General features: G+C 40.3%; 1 protein-coding gene across 4 annotated transcripts in view; it reads right to left on the bottom strand.

Annotated features, from left to right (window-relative positions):
- ntm (neurotrimin) overlaps positions 1-19,497 on the bottom strand; it is a 158,781-nt gene that overhangs the window by 14,676 nt on the left and 124,608 nt on the right. For all 4 annotated transcript variants that reach the window (XM_085363359.1, XM_085363362.1, XM_085363361.1 and 1 more), the window contains exons 3-6: positions 13,780-13,905; positions 4,976-5,104; positions 935-1,055; positions 501-652 (exon numbers count right to left, since the gene is read on the bottom strand). In XM_085363359.1, the coding sequence (XP_085219485.1) occupies positions 501-652; positions 935-1,055; positions 4,976-5,104; positions 13,780-13,905 (528 nt within the window). The remainder of the gene's footprint in view (positions 1-500; positions 653-934; positions 1,056-4,975; positions 5,105-13,779; positions 13,906-19,497) is intronic.

A 19,497-nucleotide genomic window follows, 5' to 3' on the forward strand; every position in this document is an offset into this window, starting at 1 on the left:
CTTTTCCGGCTGAGAACCATGGCCTCAGATTTGGATGTGCTAATCCTCATTCCAGTGCGAGCTGGAGGCCATCACCCGATGAAGCCAACAGAACCACATCATCTGCGAAAAGCAGAGATGAGATTCTGAGGCCACCTAAGTGAAAGCCCTCCGCCACTTGGCTGCGCCTAGAAATCCTGTCCATAAAAATTATGAACAGAATCGGTGACAAAGGCCAGCCCTGGCAGAGCCCATTACCCACCGGGAACGAATCCGACTTATTGCCGGCAATGTGAACCAAGCTCTTGCAATGGTTGTATAGGGATCGAATGGCCCGTAGCAATGGACTAGACACCCCATCCTCCCGTAGCACCTCTCACAGGACACCCCTAGGGACACGGTCGAATGCAGCAACTAAACATCAAAATAAAATGACTGCATACAACAACGTTTGTACAAATCTAACATATTACACAATCTTAGTTATAGTTCCTGTTGTCAAGTATCATAAATGTACTTACCAAACAGAAGGAAGCTTGTATTTGAACTCCCAAGTGTGTTGATGGCAACACAGGTGTAGTTGCCATAATCTCCATCAGACACATTAAAGAAGGTCAGCTTTGATCCTAATCCAGTACTGACAATCTCCATACCATCAAAGTCATTAAAGATCCTAAATGAGTGAAAAATATCAAATCATATCATTCATGTTTTCTTTTTGACTTTTTTTTCCCACACTTTTTAAAAAAAAAATCAGTTTAGATAGTATTGGGACTATAAATTTCACAGCAAATCATTAACCATCAGTAACTTGTGTGCACACACACACACACACACACACACACACACACACACACACACACACACACACACACACACACACACACAAAGGCACACGCACATATTCACATACCTTTAATTTGCCTATTTAAAATGCAAATGTAAGACCAATTACCTTCTGTTATCTTTGTACCATTCAAAATCTGCCTCAGGCACTGCATCAGCCTCACACTCCAGCACTCCTCTCTGGCCCAGTGTCACTCCAACATCTCTGCCCTCTGACACAGCTGGAGCATCTACAACCAGACAGAAACACACAGGGATGTTGTGTGTGGGAGTAAACGGCAGCACAAGCATTGATAAGCAGGAGACAGAGGTCATGGCATTTTCCTGTCTTGACTCTATGCCACAACTACAAGTGAACAGATAATATCATTCAAATTATACATAATACTTAGTACAGTGTTGAAACTGCATAGTGTTAGAGTATGATGTGAAGAAAATAACTGTTCAGGTTTTAATGATCAATTTCTTACCTCTATATCATAGAGATATTATAATATAAATAATAGTTGTTAGCTGTATGTCCAAAATATAGGCAACTGTGCCCAAGTAGTCAGCTACTGCTCATGGGCCTTTCAAACTTGCTTTGATTTCAGGGCTCTCTGTGGTAACTAAAAATGATAACTACACACAGACAATATGAATAATAACTTGTACTGCAAAAATAAAGGAAAACAATGAAAATGCCACTTGTGATAATAAAGTATAATTCAATGCCACAAAATCAGTTTTTTGTCAAATAGGCCAAAAAGCAACATCAATCATTATTACTAAGTGCTAATGATTTATATAGCATTTGGTATTTAGGTTTGACAAATGAACCAATGATTAAGGTTGCAGATTAATTTCCTGAAAATCAGCTAATTTACCCACAATTAAACAGAAAAAGGTAAATTAACCATGCTACATGCATTAGACTATTATTAGATATAGGTTAATTTAATAACAAAGTAGTTCTAATTTGAACGTATCTTTCATTTAAAATAGCGCATACTTCCAGAACACATACCTCTAACCCTAACCCTAACCCCAGTCAGCCAATCATGTAGTAGTAGTAATAATAAATAAAATCCTGTAGATAAAGGTCACAGGCTTCAACTTATAACCGAGTCAGAAATCATAATGTGATCATAAAAAAACTCCAACCAAATCAGTAGTTCTGGGTAGTTGTTCTGCAGATGGAAAAGCTTTTATGATTAGAGAAAGTTTTGAGGTGTGCAGACATGTAATTTATCATGACACGTGAAGTAACATTATACATTATGTAGCTGAAGCAAACTATGGCAACTATAGTATAGTAAACAAAAGTATATATACTGTCTCAGAGGAAATAAAACACATTCATGGGGAGCATATTGCTCATAATGTGCATAAATTGGGCAAACTGGGGCTAAAGATGGATGTTTACTGAACTTCTTCAGTGTGTTTACTGATGCTGTGCAAATCTGGCACTGTCCCTCTACATGATTTATATAATTATGTTATCACCAGCAAATCAATTATACGAGATCTGAAGCCCTACAAAAGTTTGGATGCTTATCAGTATTTTCTGGGCCAGATTGTCCGGTGGGCATTATGGGCATGCAATCTTAAACCACAAATTATCAAAAAGTAGATATGATATTTTTTATTATAAAAATTGGCCAAATACAGTAGTCTTTATTTAAATACAGTAGTCTAGATTCTATCTCTCCCTTTTTCATCTACATTGTGATCTCTCCCTAAGTCAACTAGCTAGTAGATGCCACTGCCATGCAAGCTAATCTTGTGGTTAGCAGCTCACAATTAAGGTAAATCTATGACCCAAAGGTTTGAATGGCTCTAAATGAAGAAGCCAGGCTTTCCTCATAACCCAAAAAGCAAGTTTACAGGAAATATTTCTGTTATTTCTTCAACATTCATCTGGGAGCAAGACTGTGGCAATGGCAAGAATTGTTGAAAGGAGGTAAAAGATGAGAAGATCATAAGGAAAACAGACAGACAGAGAGAGAGAATGAGGGAGTAAGATGATAACAGGTGTGCATGCAAAAACTTTAATTAAACAGTATTTTCATCCTTTTTAATTTAATGTAAGTTACTTTAGAGGATTTAGCTGTCACGACCTGCGGGATCGGCAAGGCACTGATCATAATCTCCCCACTCCTGGCTCTCCTTTTCTATCTCTCTCTCCCCCTCTCTCCCTCTCTCTCCTGTTTTGCCAGGGCTGAAATCATGGTGGGTTCACGCCCTCGGCCCACGCCTTCCTGGATTGGGAACACCTGGGCCTCATCAGACCAACTGGTATTTTAGAGGGAGGAGGTCAGCTGTTCAACACTGGATTGTTGTGAAGACTCTAGTCAGTACATGTCGAGCCCAAGTTTCCCGTGCCTCCGTCTCAGAAAGTTAACATGTGTCTCTGTGTTCTAGATTCCCCGGACCCGTCCCCATGTTTCCCTGTGTGGAGTGTGGAAGGAGTGACTGGTCACTAGCGGAGAGAGAGGTTGTAGTGAGCGCGTGTGTGATTCCCCTGTTTTCCCTGGAGCCCTGGAACCCTGCCTCTCACATCTTGTATATAGCACTATCCTCGCACTGTCTGTAAATACACTTGGTGAAGATCTTGTAAATAAACAGTCTCTTTTAAAACACAACTCCGGAGTCCTGCGAGTGGATCCTCAGAGCAACCCATGACATTAGTAAAGTTGTGTTGTGTTTATAACTTTTTTCTCAAAGATACAGCCTTTGCATTTCAAACTATTCTGTGTACTATCAATATGTCTGATTATTGCAGAAAGAAATCTTATCCTCAAAACAAGTCGGCTAGGGCCCAGAAAACATTTCTGCCCAGGGGTCTGTAATTTTATGATCCAAGTATCTGGGTATGTGTCTGAGTATCTGGGTCAAGATGGGTAACAAGCAAAAAAGCTGAAATACTTTTTCAAGAAAAAAAATCAAAATATGGAGATTACAGTTGATGTTTCAAGAAGGCAAACTACCACGGATGCCGTATCGGAAACTTATTGTGTACTTTTTTTATTGTGTCGCTAATACTCTGTCATACAGGTAAATTGTTAATGATATTCATATTTTTCTGTTTTTGCCTCTGTTACTGAAAATGTGTTTTAAGTGGATCTAATGAGCGTATCCTCACACTTAAAAAATAAATGTGATGTGACAATGTATTAAAACTTTTTATCAAAGAGAAAGCACTTAAAGAGATTTAAGATACTAGTTTCTAAAATTATCTGGGGTAATGTTAGCTTATAACATGTTGTTTGTCAGCTGTATGGAGACAGGAGGGTCACATGCCTGATACGCTCATGATAAACCAACTGGGAAAATGTCAAAAATAAATAAACAATTTCATATTCTTCAGTTTAGGAGTGAGGCTTCAGGTGAGGAGGAAGAAGATGAAATGGAGATGAGGAGGAGAGTAGAAATCGAGGAGGTGAGAGAGAAAAAACTAGAACGAGAAAAGGAAAATATAAATGTAAAAATGTTAAATGGTCAAATATAGTTTCAAACAAATACTGGTAATTTGAAAAATTCAAATAGATTATTACTGATACTACTATTTATCTAATGCTGCTGTATCGGATAAATCTTTTTTTTATATTCTTCCATCCAAATCAGCAGGAAAGTGATACAAATTATTCTATATTAGTCCTTGATGACTGCTGGACCCAACAACACATCAGAATACAGGTATTGTGGTGAAAAAAGTAGAAGCGATGTGCACATGACATCACAAAACCAAACAAAACATTATCATAAAGAATCAATGTCACCAATAACTAAAATTGGACAGAAAAGGAATGTGCTGAAGAAACTGGATTGTAAGTTGCTAGAATGTCTGTCTGTCTCTATGAACACATAGAGACAGACAGACATTCTAGCCTTGCAACATATTTGTGAACTGTCTAGGGTGTACCCTGCCCCTTGATTTATGACAGCTCAACCCTGAATCAAAAATGGAAGAAGATGGATATATTAGATATTACAGAATTTTGATCAATGTCAGTCTGATAGGTACTGAAATAGTGAAACAAAAATCCACACAGTTCACAAGAATAGACTGTATTTTTTCTATGATCACCCATCCAACATTGTCCCATTAAAAGTGGCACAATTTAGTACCGTTTGTGTGAATTTTTGAAACATTTAGCAGCCGACTCACAGTTGACGGTGATGTCTACAGTCTGCACGTCTGTGTCAATATCATTGACAGCTGTGCATTCATACGTTCCTGCTTTCTGTCTGGATATAGATGGGATTTCCAAGTATTCATCATCTGACACCAGATCCCCTGTGAAAGATCACACAGAGAGAGAGAGATTGAAGAGGGTCATTTGGAGATAATGTGACAAGTCAACAGCTGTGGCCATGTTCAGTATTTTCACCAACTGTGTGCCTGCCACCTTAAAAGGGAAGAAGGAATATATTGATTACAAGGGCTGATGGATCATTGCAGTTGTATACTATAACTATAATTCACCTAAGTCTACTGATTTGTGCTTCATTTAAATGCGATACACAGCAACAAAAATTGTAAAGAAAAAAAATCTATTTGTTTTGCTAAAAAAAGAGAAGCTCATTTCCAACTATTGGAGTGAATATGAGTGTGAATAGTTGTGAATAGTTGTCTGCAGCAAACTTGCAACCTTTCCAGGATGTATCCCACCTCTCCACCTTTCATTGCTAGCCCTGTGACCCTAAATTGGATATGTAGACAAAAATGAAAGGGTGGATTTTGGCAACAGCAGGAATGAAGACAGATCCTGATCGGGCGTGACAGGCCAAATTCTAATACAATGTGCCAAAACCTGCACTTGTAAATATGGCAAGTCTGTCTTATTCTCATGTTTCTTGTAGCACTCTGTAGCACCAATTCTTGACCAAGACCAGTTCTTGATTTAACATTTTTCATAGGATGCTACAGAATTTGGTGATTAATGCTTTGTTTGGTGCCTACTCTTTATCACTCATCCGTCAGAATTTTCATGTTCTGTACTTTTGTGTGTGCCTCTCAAGAGTACAAGCACACTGGGACTACTACTGAGATGTGAGAATAAGAAGAGGGCAAAATCCCAGCCACACTTTTTTTCATTGTATCAATTTGACATGCTTGACAGAGACACTTAATACAGCACTCAACATAAAGAACAAAAGATATAATTGACTTCAAGCTTCCTCCCAAGATGCTGGAAGGCGACAGTAATAAACTGTGCATGGATTCACTTTGCTGGGTTTGGGGACATTATTGAATTGCACCTGGGAAAGCTGTTAAGGATAGAATGCCTCACTGACACACAGTGACACACTCACCTGATGTGGAGTATCAAGAGAGCTCACATAGGTGTACGGGTTCCACTCCGTTCCATTTATGCTCCTCTTGTTCCCTTTCTGCTTTCTCTCAAAAGAGGATAATAGAATTTGCCAATAGAGACTACAGTGTCAGTTAAAGCCACTTTGCAAATTCCACTGAGGTGAGTTAATCAAGATGATCAAGTGAAGACTTTTCAGGGAGCTTTTTGAGTGCCCTGACAAAAATAAATTACAATTGTCCATGCTGGAAGTTATAAATGCATTTACCAGTTTTTGCACACTATTGCTAAAAAAAAGACAAATATTTTGTCTTAGAGTGATGCTGAAATTGAATGATGCAATATGTCTGTAGTCAGGCATATTTGTTTAATGTGCATGCTAAAGGACATATTTGACCAGAAATTATTCCAAGATTCATCAGTGTTACTGGATGCCAAAGTAATGCCCTCTAAACTACATATCTGGTTAGACACCATGTTTCATGTTCAATGTCCAGGATGTTTGGACTGGATATGTTTTGCCTGAATTAAGGACTAGGAAATTTAAGATGGGTATCATCTGGATTTCAAAGAAAAGGTATGCAGTGTTTTCTAATAACATTATGCTGTGGAAGCATGTATAATATAAATAGAATTGGTTCCAGCACAGAACTCTGTAGAACTCGATTACTGACTTTTCTGCATGAAGAAGACACAAACTGGAATCTATCAGACAGATATGATTCAAATCACACTGTAGTAAGATATTGGTCATCAGTTTTGAATGCTGCACTAAGAACAAACACGGGGATGAGCACACTGTTCAACACCATAAGATGAGTGAAACTTGAGTGAAACTTAAAATAAACTAATAACTACTTGTTCAACATTTTTTGAAATAAAACAAAGGTCAGAAATCACTATAGTTATCTAATACAGATCAAGTAAGGTCTTTTCAAGTAATGGCTTAATTACTCCCCTCTTAAGAGACTCTAGTGTGTCTTCTGTTAATAACGATAGATGGATCAGATTTAAAATTGAAGCACTAATGAATGGTGAGACTTATTTCAACAGTCTGATTGAAATAGGGTCAAGGAGGCACACTGATCTTTTAGAAAAATAAATTATTGAAGTTAACTCAGAAAGATTAATAGGAGAGAAAGAGTCTAAGTAAATATCAGCTGTTAAAAAGTTGCTATACTTAATGATACATCTGTGAGGGAGTTGTGAGTAATTTTCCCCTAATGGGTAAATTTAGTTTGTGAGAAAATTTCTTGGCTCAGCAGAGCTCCAACTATTTATCAGCCTGGCTGAAGTGCTGAAAAGAAACCTGGGGTGTTCCTGTTTTTCTCAGAGGGGTTATTTATATTATATATTTATATATTTGTGAGTCCAAATGAAGATTTTCTAAATTAGTGCAATGCCATTGCCTCTACTCCATCTGTTTTGTGCACATTTGTGAGTTATACCAGGGAGTCAAACATCTCTGATTTCTTGCTTTCTTTTTAAGGGAAGACAGCATCTACAGTCATACCCAAAGAGGATCTAACACGATTAAGAAACTATTCCACCTTGGTGAGAGCAAAGATTTCAGTAGCTGCTTGGTACTGTGTTGGCACATGGATTGTAATGTGCTGTCTTCCTCGCTTCACACCCAAATGGTTGCAGCAGATAGCCTCTCCCTAAGCATCATTCTGATGGAGGTTTCTCCCTGTTAAAAGGTCATCTGATTGTTGGGTTTCCTGTTTTCTCTGTATTATTGTAGGTTCTTTACCTTGCAATGTAAAGCACCTTGAGGTAACTGTTATGATTTGGTGCTTTATAAATAAAAATTGAATTTAACTTAAAGAAAAGATAACAGTGAAGGAATTACCTCCTTAAATATAGTTAAAGTGTGTTCAGAATAGGGCTGCCACGATTAGTCGACTAGTCACGATTACGTCGACTATCAAAATCGTCGACGACTGATTTAATAGTCGACGCGTCGTTTGAAGCTTTGTAAGATTACAAAAGATGCAGGAATAAGTAGCAGGATTTAAGAGTGTAATAACGGACTGAAACAGAAGATGGCAGCACTGCATGTTCAAGGATGCCAGCTGCCGTTAAACCCCGAAGAAGAAGAAACTGTATCCCAGAATTCATAGCGCAGCCCAGCTCAGTTTCCAACAATGGCGGCAGCTAGTTAGTTTTATATTACTCTTATTATTCTTTCTGGGTCACAAAATAAACTTTTAACATATTTTCAGGCAAGAATGTAGCTGTGTAAACCTCAAATACCTGCTCAGTTTATCAAGACACCACATATTTTCAAAAGCGCTCCGACATTTTCGGAGACGTCTGTTACCCACTAGCTCCATTGCTAGCCGGGAGAACACCGGACTCCCGGCAAATCGTTTTCAAACCCACCGCCGTCTTTCGCTACTCAGGTTAAACATGATATATAAGTCACTTAGATAACTTAACAATGTTATTGTTTGGCTTTTTTTAGTATTTTATTTGTTCCTGAGTAAATCGGTTTGGCTGAGATTAAAGTTATAGTTTTTACACAGCTGAATAAACGTCAAGCAGACAGCTGATTATCAGAAGTGTGAGATGCTCCAGAATTTACTCCGGTGTCCCGTTATATTTTAGATAGCAAGGAGTTTATTAAACTTCACCGAAACAATCTGCAAATTTCATTAAAATTTAATAAACTATCATCTTGTCTTTATTTTTAGTTAGCACAGACCTTACACACTTAAAGCTGTAAGCTAATGATAGTTATATAAGAGCAGATGCTGCTGGTGCAATAAGCTGTACGTTTTACGTCCAATGGATGATGATCTGATTAGTCGACTAATCGCAAAAATAATCAGTGACTAGTCGACTATCAAAATAATCGTTTGTGGCAGCCCTAGTTCAGAAGGACTTCTATTGTAATGAAATTTATTGTCCAGTGTCTAACCAATTATCATAAAGTGTTAAGAATGAAACCAATTAAGTCTAATAAAAATTTAAATGCAGTAATATAAGCTGTCATTTTTTATCATCTACGTAGATGCTAAATGAAGATGTGTTTGGTTCTAGACCAAACCACCAGGCTGTGGTTTAACCGGTGAACAGGCTAATTTGGCTGTAGGCGTGAACGTGAGTATAAATGGTTGTCTGTCTCTATGCTAGTTCTGTCAAACTGGTGACCTTTCCAGGGTGTATTCCATCTCTCACCCTATGCCACCTGAAATATGCTCCAGCTCCAACAAATCATAAAGGGTCTTTACTTCTTGCACTTCTTACAGTATATCCTTTCATCAAATCCTAAGCACGTGACAAACACAACAATTTCAGCTGCTCATAGTAGTGTTTAAATATTAAAGTGGATAAGTTTTTTCTTTCAGTTTCACAAAGGTCAAAAACTATGACTACTCTCCTTTAATTTTAAATTATTCTTTCTGAGCAAACCAGTGCTGTGCAAATCTGGGAAACCTTTATTGCACCTTGGTTAAATTCATTAATTTTCCCCTTCATTCTGGGTACTGCCTAGGCAGACAAATTTAGCAGTCAGATTGTGTGGTCTGTGGAAGATAGCAAGGATCACTTCTGATCTGCCACAAGCCCCTAAAGCCATCTATCAAAGGTGAGGGGGAGCTGGGTTATGGCTCGAAGAGAGCCTTGGTCCAAGTCTGAAATCATCAATCTTTACGCACTCACACACAGACAAACACACACACACACACACACACACACACACACACACACACACACACACAGATAGATACAGGGAGAGAGAATCTTTATATATTCACTCATTTATACCCCAGAGTGCTTGCCATAGATGGCCTCACACTGAAAGGCCCAAGGCTGAAGAAAAGTTTCATTGCAGGTGGGAGATACTGGAACAGTATCAGTTTGGACCGCATAGTCCAAACTGCATAGACTGGGACATTTTGTTCTCTACTCAAAGCCTCTTTTAGTCCGAGCAACTGTGCACTGCGACTCTATCAATTCTTAATCGTAAACACCCTTATCAGTCAAATACTGGAACCAAAATGGATATCAAAATGGTATATAAAAAATACCAACTAGAATCCACAAAATTTAGTTCGATCAATTTCAGAGAAAACTACGTGAAACTAGATGGATTTTCTTTTATCTTACTTGAAAAAAATCAAAATAACAGCTTCTCAAGCTGATGCTTGTTTATTTATATTTTCCTCCGATACAAATTCCATACATTCATTCAGTCCACTCTCACTAAATTCTAGTTTTATTAATTCATGCAAAGAGGATCTTCATTTTGCATTTCAATGGACCTTCTCAGAAACTGATTTTGAATAGATAAATAAATATAAGCAACCAGTCATTGCATCCATTTTTATGATAAAGAGTGCTGAGATAAGAACAGAATAAAGAATGCTTTTGAATGGGGCTGTCTCTGAAAAATTCTTTGTTTTACATACAGATTCTCAGTCAAAGCAGTGTTTTACAAAGAGATAGCAGACATAGTGAAGGTTTAGCCACAAAACACACACAGTCTTTTCAACAGATATCAGAGTTGTTATCTGAGCTGTGTCTATAAAAAAATATATCTTTCCATGATTGGAAAACTTGATGTGAAGACAAAAACAAAATAAGAAAAAAGAAACCTGGCATAAACCAAATATGTGACGAATGCATGGTCCACACCACAAAGTATTAAGTCACCAATATAAATAATCTATAACCAATATAAACAATCTATACTATTTGTAAATGTATGTATGTGTACTTTTCGACCCAGCATACTTGAAAAAAAATTTGGCCAATCTTCTTAAATCCCTAGCCACATCTGTATTTGGGCGACCGTGGCTCAGAGGGTTGGGAATCGCATCTGTAACCGGAAGGTCGGCGGTTCGATCCCTGGGCTCTCTGTCCTGGTCGTTGTGTCCCTGGGCAAGACACTTTACCCTACTTGCCTACTGGTGGTGGCCAGAGGGGCCGATGGCGCGATATGGCAGCCTCGCTTCTGTCAGTCTGCCCCAGGGCAGCTGTGGCTACAACTGTAGCTGCCTCCACCAGTGTATGAATGTGAGAGTGAATGAATAGTGGTATTGTAAAGCGCTTTGGGTGCCTTGAAAAGCGCTATATAAATCCAATCCATTATTATTATTATTTTAACTGACTAATAGACTGTACCTTTAAGAGGTGAAAACCTTCTGATGTTGAGCAGAAAGTTAAGCAGCAATGAAATAAAGCATTGGATCCACTATATCAGATTTCATTAGTTCCCAGCAATGACAGTGCTTCAGACCCATGTCTCACAAGTACATTTAAGTGTCCAGTCAGATTAATTTGCAAGTTTCCCTTAAAATGAATAAATATTACAAAAGGTTGATGCGAGCACCCACTCTTCTGCAAAACCTATTTTAGGTCCAGTTGTCCACTATCAGTTTATGACCACAATACAGTGGTCATTTGACCATTTGACCTTAGAACTGAAGAAGCTTCTCGGATGAGAGGTGAAACGTCTTCAAGCAACTTAAAGAAGTCCAGACGCTTTTCTTTGCAAGCTCCTTTGAATACAGTGGAAAAGAAAATCTTCTCCTCCTTTCATTAGTTATTGATTTACCAGTCAAGAGAAAGGTCTAATAAGGCATTGTACTTCATTTTTACCATTTTAACCAACAATTCTTTCCTTTTCAAAAGCATGATGCTCTCCAATAAATATTCCTTTAAAGGCACATTCTATTGTAGTGCATGACCAATTGTATCTTGAGCTTATCTGGGCAACCAGACACATTCCTTTTACTATTGGTTGAATTTTAAAGTTAAGTAATATGAAATGGAAAACCTTCTGATTCCTATTGACAGAAGTGAAACCAAAAGTAAATCAAATTAAACAGCAGGTTGCTAAAACATAGAGTCATAGACCAATGGTGGCCAATACTTCAATACTTTGCTTTCTTTGGTCTAGCAAGCAAGTAATAATAGAAAAATGCCACTCAGCACATACAATGGAACATTGGGACATTCAGTACTGAAAATTCTAATCTTCTCCCTAATGCTATACCCTGTGTATTCTCATCATTCAAGCTATCATTCAGCCTCCAGAACATTTACATCCGATTATTACCTTTGATTTAATTTAATTACCTTTAATTAATTAATTAATTTTGTATTAATTAATCCGTTACAATACAAGTATTATGTAAAAACAGATAATTTAAAAAAGTGAAATCCACTATGGGTCAAACAAAGTCAGTTATAGTCGGGGTTGGGTGGAAACAAAGAGGGACAAGAAAAGACACTGTAGATGCCATAGTCCATGGTAGTCTTAATGTTTGGAGTCTGTTTTCCCTTTGAGTCTAAGTTGGCCAGGATTTTTCCTCCCTATGTGGTGGAGTCTGCTTCCTGCTCTTCAACCAAGCACATTCAATAGAATCTTATTAATATAGCACCAAATCATAACAACAGTTGTCTCAAGGCGCTCCTCATCAAACTAAAGTCCTCTGCTGTATTCAAGGACCAGTCTGCTACTGTTCAGTGGTAAATCAGCCCCCAAATGTTATTTGTCTTCGCTTGTTTTCTATTGTGTTGATCTCTGTGCTTTTTTGCCTCCAGTCAACCCCAGCCTGGGTCGAGAACCCACCACTTACCTGCACAACTCACCTGACTCTTTCGAACTGGCTCACTCCATCTGTCTACATGCACCTTTGTGAAGATTTCAGTCCCCAGTTAACCTCCCTACCCTCCTGGATGTCCTTACCTCATGGCCACTGGATTCCCTCCCCCTGCTAATCATTGGACAGGCAACATCTGACTCACCCACACTACCAAGTAAGCCATTGGTTCTCGCTAGTTATCTTTTGGAACTCCCCTATCTGGAATCACTGGATCAATGTCCCTTTCCTCTTCCATAGTGTCACTTCCTCCTTTGGATCCATTACTCTGTCTTTGTCGCCCTTGTGAATTCTACTTGTTGCAAAACATTATTGTAAATAAATCTTTTGAATTCTGTTGCATTTGAGTACTCTATTTTGCTTCGACCAGACCATGACAGCAAAAACATGGTCTGTATATGAAAGATGCAATGTTACTTCTTCCACTGGCTTGTCAGGTCCTGTCTTTAAACTTTATGTTTTGTCCAGCACAAAAACCAACTGCTCTATATTATCTTATTTTACTCTTTATTTGCTCTTACTTCAATTTAGACTCTTTATTTAAAACACTTTAATTATGCTGTACTCCATATGTCCTGAAATTAGCAAACAAGTCCATAAATTCAGTAAAGATGTTTTAATGAGGTCATAGATTAAGTCTCATAGACTTCTAAATAATCACAGAGGAGCTGTTCTCTGCTGACAATTAGTTTAATGCACTTTTGGCTCCCCACACCCTCTAGCAGATCATTACATGAAGGAACCTTTAAAAAAAAAAAAAACAAGCGCGTCCATGCTCACAGGTGTACACACGGGTGATCACACCCACAAACTACACCCTTTTTGGCTCCTACCTCAAAGCACACTGTGTTCTGTTGATCTTATGTGCTGCAAGTTTAATGCACTTTTCCATTAACTCAAACACTACATCCATGTGTTCTAAAAAATCAGTATTAAGAAAATAAAGTAAAACACAAAAAAAATGACATCATTAAGAAAAAAAAAACACCAATATATCAAAAATCTGCTCTGCATCTAGATTTTTTAATGTATAAACAAATTACCTGAAGAGGAGATGAGCTTCCAGCTGATGGAAGGCTCTGGTTTACCACTTGCTTGGCACATCAGGGTGATGTTAGAGCCTTCATTTACCACAACATCTCTTGACAGGTTGGTGATTTTTGGTGGCACTGTGAAGGAAAATCAAATATATAAACTCAAGCTGTGATGTTACTAATCTCAAGAGGCACTTCTGAAAAAGGATATCACTATGACATATGTCATTGTCATTATTATTATTTTGCATAATAATATTTGACATATTTCAGTTTGAAGTTTGACACTAAAAAAGGGCCTGTATATTAGAATGGAATCTGTCGCTTGCCAAAGACATGGATTTAGACAGGAAAAATCTTGCAAAGAGACACAATGAAGCTGCATTATAGGTACTGTATGATGCAGAACTGTGTTAGACAAAAAAACAAAAAAAAATTAAATCTTAAGCTCTGATCCATCAATTTTAGTTCATTCTTTTGCTCTCTTTGTTTTTGCTCTAGGGTTTTTCCAAGCACCTAAACGTAACACAAGTGAATATGGATTGTCAGATTAATCAGCCATGAAAAAAATAATGATTGAAAATTTAAAATGTTCATTATTGTTTCCCAAAGGACTTTGAATGTTATCAGCCAATTAAATTGACATTTTTAGTTTTAAGAACTCCCATAGATATCACCAGCAGGTGCTCACCTATTACCAGTGTAGGGACTAACGCGTTGTTAAGTAACGCGTTACAGTAACTACGTTATTATTGTGGTCACGAGCACGGTAACTAGTTATTATGCCAAAATCAGGAACAATCGTTACTGGGATTTAGATAGGGTCGTTATTCGTTACTTCATGTGGTGGCTATCGTGGAGCTTACACAGTTTCCATAACATTAGCAAGTGGTGGATGCCAGCAGGTGGATGAGGGAAAGGGGGGGCAGGAGGGGGAGAGACCTGAGGCGGCCACCGGTGTCAGGTGAACTGAACTTCAGGTAAGAAGTTATGACCTGCAGTCCATCTGGGTCAGATATAAACCAAGTTTAGGTATAGTTTATTTTCGTTATGCTGACTTTTTTGTACTGGGTATTAGCTAGCATGACGAAGTTTCTATACAGCTGAGTGGGTGCTATGATGTTACTGATGTTGAACTTTATTTTGTTCATAAGGTTAATTATTAGAGTTGCCAACCGTCTCCTAAAAAACGGAATCGTCTCGTATTCAGAGAACATATTACACGTTTCGTATTGAGGTGAAAAGGAGCACAGTCGTCCCGTACTTCAGATACAATGAAAAAGAAGACAGAAAACTGGAGTTATTCTGTCTTTATGCTGCGCAGCTGCCTCTTCTTCTCTCATTCTCTCCCCCTCCCTCTCCTATTGCTACTTCAATCATGAAACTGATTAATGATCAGCTGATCGGCCTTTCTGTCACAAGTCCCGTCTATCTTGTTTGCTTATCGCCCACTTTGCACCAGAAAGAAAGAAACCGGAGGTCGCGTTAAACAACAGCAGCACGTTTAAGCTTGATCAGCTGTTGTTAGAATTTATTTAATATTACCTTCTAGTATCAGCTGATGGTTGCTGGAGCCACAGCCGTAAAAGCTGCTGGACATGATATCGGTTTGGATATGTGGTGAGAGGGAAACATGAAGATGAAACCAGGAGATGTCCTTACTGAATCATCAGAGCTGAACAGGTGATGGAGAAACAGGTTTACCTTTAGGTGACATGAATGATTTAAAGTTATGAACTGTTTCTGAGAGACAAATACCACCAGGATCCCTTTTTTTTTTACAGCTGACAGCTGGTAACTGTGCAGGGGCGTGTCTAGCAAAGTTTTGCCAGGGGGGCCAGGTAGGGCGTTAACAGAGAAAGGGGGGGGGGGGGGGGGGGGCACAAAGAAGTACTTTTCTTTCTTATTCTCATTTAAAATATCTAGTTTTTAAAAAAATAATTATCTGAATCTTACAACAAACAATTGATAGATTGATGCATATATACCATCAAAACAGTGTACATCATTCTCACAACATCGTTTGTTTCCATTCAAAGGCTTTATGATTTTTCCTATAATGGCGGGCCGGTTGTAATATTCTGTTCTTAAACTTATAAGGAACATATTCTCAAACTGCTTCGTGAGCCACCATCTTCTTTATTGCCACTTGTTCGGTACAACCTAACACACCTCCACTTCCGTAATCATACCCGCCCCACTGCCACTACGGCAAACCCCAAGGGACAATACTCACGGAGTGCAAACATTATAAACAATACAACATCTGCCTTTTTTTGTTTTGTTTTGTTGTTAAATGTCCGCCAGTGGCACAGCCGGTATGCATTTCAAAATAGAACATCCTGAACATGAGGATTAGAAACAGTTTTTTCCACACTGTCATGTGTAAAATTACTGCTGCAAGAGAACAACAACAATAATGCAACACAGGATATGTACTCATTAGTACACACCGACATTTGACATGTTTTTTTTTTTTTTTTTTGTTTTTTTTGCTTTAGGGGAGCGATTCGCCTACACCCTTTACAATCACAGGTCAAGGATGACCCTCGGTTTGAACACTCGTCCTGATCTGGTGGTCAGTATAAGGCTAGTGTCCATGGGTGGTGTTTTAGTGCCTCTAGATGGCGACTGAGGCTCCGCTTGTTGTTGAGCTGCACTTTCATGCTGGGTTACCAAATCGGGTGCTGGTGACGCCTTAGCGCCTCTCAGGTGCCGTCGGTTACGCCGTATAGTCTGCCCCTCGCCAGCGCGGATCACGAAAGAGCGGGCAGTCTCTGCAGGTCGGATGATGACAGCCGATTTCCAGCTTCCGGACTCATGCTGAAAGCGGATGTGATTCCCCTGCTGCAGCCTCGGTAGTGGTGCGGTGCTGCGATTGTAGTATCACTTCTGGTGCTCTTGTCTTTCCATCCGTGTCTTTTGCTCCACCGTCAGGCTTATGACGCGGGGTACCAGCTGGTATCCGGTGATGAGAAGCACTGAGCGCAGACGTAGAGTCATGAGGAGCTGCGTGGGTGATCTGAAGCCATCGACTGGTGTGTTCCTTTGCTCCAATAGAGACAGGTAGGGATCTACTCCCTGAGCATGAGCTGTATCCAGAACTGATTTGGCAGCTTTGACTGTTCTTTCGGCAAGGGCGTTGCTTTGTGGGTACAAAGGGCTTGAGCTTGTGTGGACAAAGTCCCATGTGACTGCAAAGTCCTTGAACTCTCGAGAGCTGTCCTATGGGCCGTTATCTGAAATAAGCTTCTCTGACTGGTGAATATGGCCTTGAGCTTTTTGATGACGGACCCTGCGGTGGTAGAAAATAGCCTTTCGACCTCAAAGTAGCAGCTATAATAGTCCACATAAGTAGTCTTGTCCACACCATATGAAGAGGTCTGAGGCCACGGCCTGCCATGGTCTCTCAGGAATCTGGTGTGGAATGAGAGGTTCTTTAGGGTTCACTGCACGCCTCTGTTACGCCCCCAGTCTAGGCGGGTAGGGACGCACATAAGGTTGGAGGAGAGAGAGACAAATCCCCGCCCTGGTTCCCAAGCCAAACATCCAAACCAGTTGTGAGTAAAAAGGTGTTTTTATTTAAGGAAAAGAAGCATAGCTCCAGGGTGAGCCCAGGCCAAAATAATAAACAAAACCAACTAAGTCCCACCAGAGAAAACTAACTAAACCCTAGGAAAGAAAAACAGAACAAACAAATGACAGAGCTATCCCTCGCTCCCTACCCGGAAAACAGGAGAAAACGATTCCAAAAGAAAAGGCAGCTCACCCCTTCCGCTTCAACCCAAGAGTGCCTAAGCGCTCAACTAATTCACTAGGAGCGGCTTTCACAATTTCACACTCTCACAAATACACAAGATAAGCACGGGCTGGGAACGCCAGGGTCAGGGCCGCGACGGCTGTCCGGCTACTCGCTCGTTCCACTCTCTCTTTCTCCCTCTCGGAGCTGTCAGAGTGGCCTTTTGAAGGTAGTCAACCGCTCCATGGTCCAATCAGTCGCTCACGACTCCTCATTAGGGGAGGGACCTGGAAAAGTCTTAAGCACAGTACAGAAAACACAGACAGAAAACAGGCCACACATGGCCACAGCCGTAACACCTCTCCTGACATATGGAACAGTTTTCCACCGTGGCAGCAATGTCCTTGCCCATGCCTGGCCAGAAGAGGGCGTCCCTCGCTCTCTGCCCTCCTCTCAATCCCCATGTGCCCAGCGTGGATTCTCTCCAGCATATTGTTTCTTAGGGCTGTTGGCACTATGATTTTGTCACCTTTGAAGATGATGCCATGGAACTGTGAAATTTCATTTCTGAAGTTCCAGAAATCCAAAAGGTTTTTGGCACATTTTTTCCTGTCCTCAGGCCAGCCATCATGCACGGTGTGCTTCAGCAGGGTGAGCTGCGGGCCGCATTCTGTCGCAGCCTGTATCTCTGAGAGCTTTTTGTCACTTACTGGGAGGCTGTTTATGACTGAGTGGACCTGGTCCTCCATGCCTTTGCTCCGCGTGCTGTCTTGGTCGAGCAATGGTTTCCTGGACAGTGTGTCGGCCACAGGTATGTCTTTTCTGGGCCGGTGCACAATCTCTGTGTCGTATCTCTGCAGCTGTAACAGCATGCGCTGCAGACGAGCAGGGGCTACGGAGATTGGCTTCTTTAATATGTGCTCCAACGGCTTGTGGTCCGACTCAACAATGACTCTTCTGCCGTATATGTAAGTGTGGAAACACTTGCATCCAAACAGCACTGCAAAGAGTTCTTTTTCAATCTGTGCATAGTTAACCTCTGTCGGGGTCAGTGTCTTTGAAGCATATGCTATTGGGTGTCTGTCCTGCATCAACACAGCTCCCAAACCATACTTTGATGCATCTACCTGTAGGCGTAGCTCCTTGGTCATGTCGCAGTATGCCAGTATGGGGCCTGGTTCTCTGGTTATGAGATCCTTCATTCGCTGGAAGACTCTGTCGTGATTCTGATCCCAGACGAACTCCGAGTCTTGCTTGAGCAGCCGACGCAGTGGTGCGTTCACTTCTGATAGTCATGGTGGGAATCTGGACAGGTAGTTCGCCATTCCAAGAATTGTCTCGAGCTCATTCTTATTCTCAGGAGGTGGCATGTCCTTGATGGCCTGTAGTTCCTTTGGGTCTGGCTGAATGCCCTCCCGGGTGAGTTTGTGTCCAAAATAACTCACTTCTGTGGCACCTATGACACATTTCTCTGGATTGAGATGCACTCCTCGCTCCCTTGTGCACTCAAGGATGGCATGGAGGTTCTCGTCATGTTCCTCCTTTGTCCTGCCAAACACGAGGATGTCGTCCACGATGGCTGCCACTCTATTGAGCCCTTTGTATGTCTCATCGATTTTCCTTTGGAAAATGTCCTGTGCTGATATTATCCCAAAGGGAAGGCGCAGAAAGCAGTACCTGCTAAAGGTCGTGTTGAACGTGGTGAGGAGAGATGACTTGGTGGTTAATTGGATAGCCTGAGCGAGCATCAATGACACTGAAGTACTGTGCTCCTGCCAGCTTTGGTGTGATGTCATCCAATGTTGGAAGTGGGTAATGGGGTCTTTTGATGGCTTTGTTTAAATTGCGAGGATCAAGGCACACTCTGAGTTTCCCATTATGTTTCTCTGCGACCACCAGTCCATTTACCCATTCTGTGGGTTCTTTTACTTTGACGATTATGCTGTTTTTCTCCATGTCATCCAACTTCGATTTCAGTCGTTCCCGCA

This window comes from Diplotaxodon limnothrissa, linkage group LG10 (assembly GCF_057381915.1).
Source record: "Diplotaxodon limnothrissa isolate DT_005_m linkage group LG10, D_limnothrissa_male_GT1.1, whole genome shotgun sequence".
Taxonomy (NCBI): Eukaryota; Metazoa; Chordata; class Actinopteri; order Cichliformes; family Cichlidae; genus Diplotaxodon; species Diplotaxodon limnothrissa.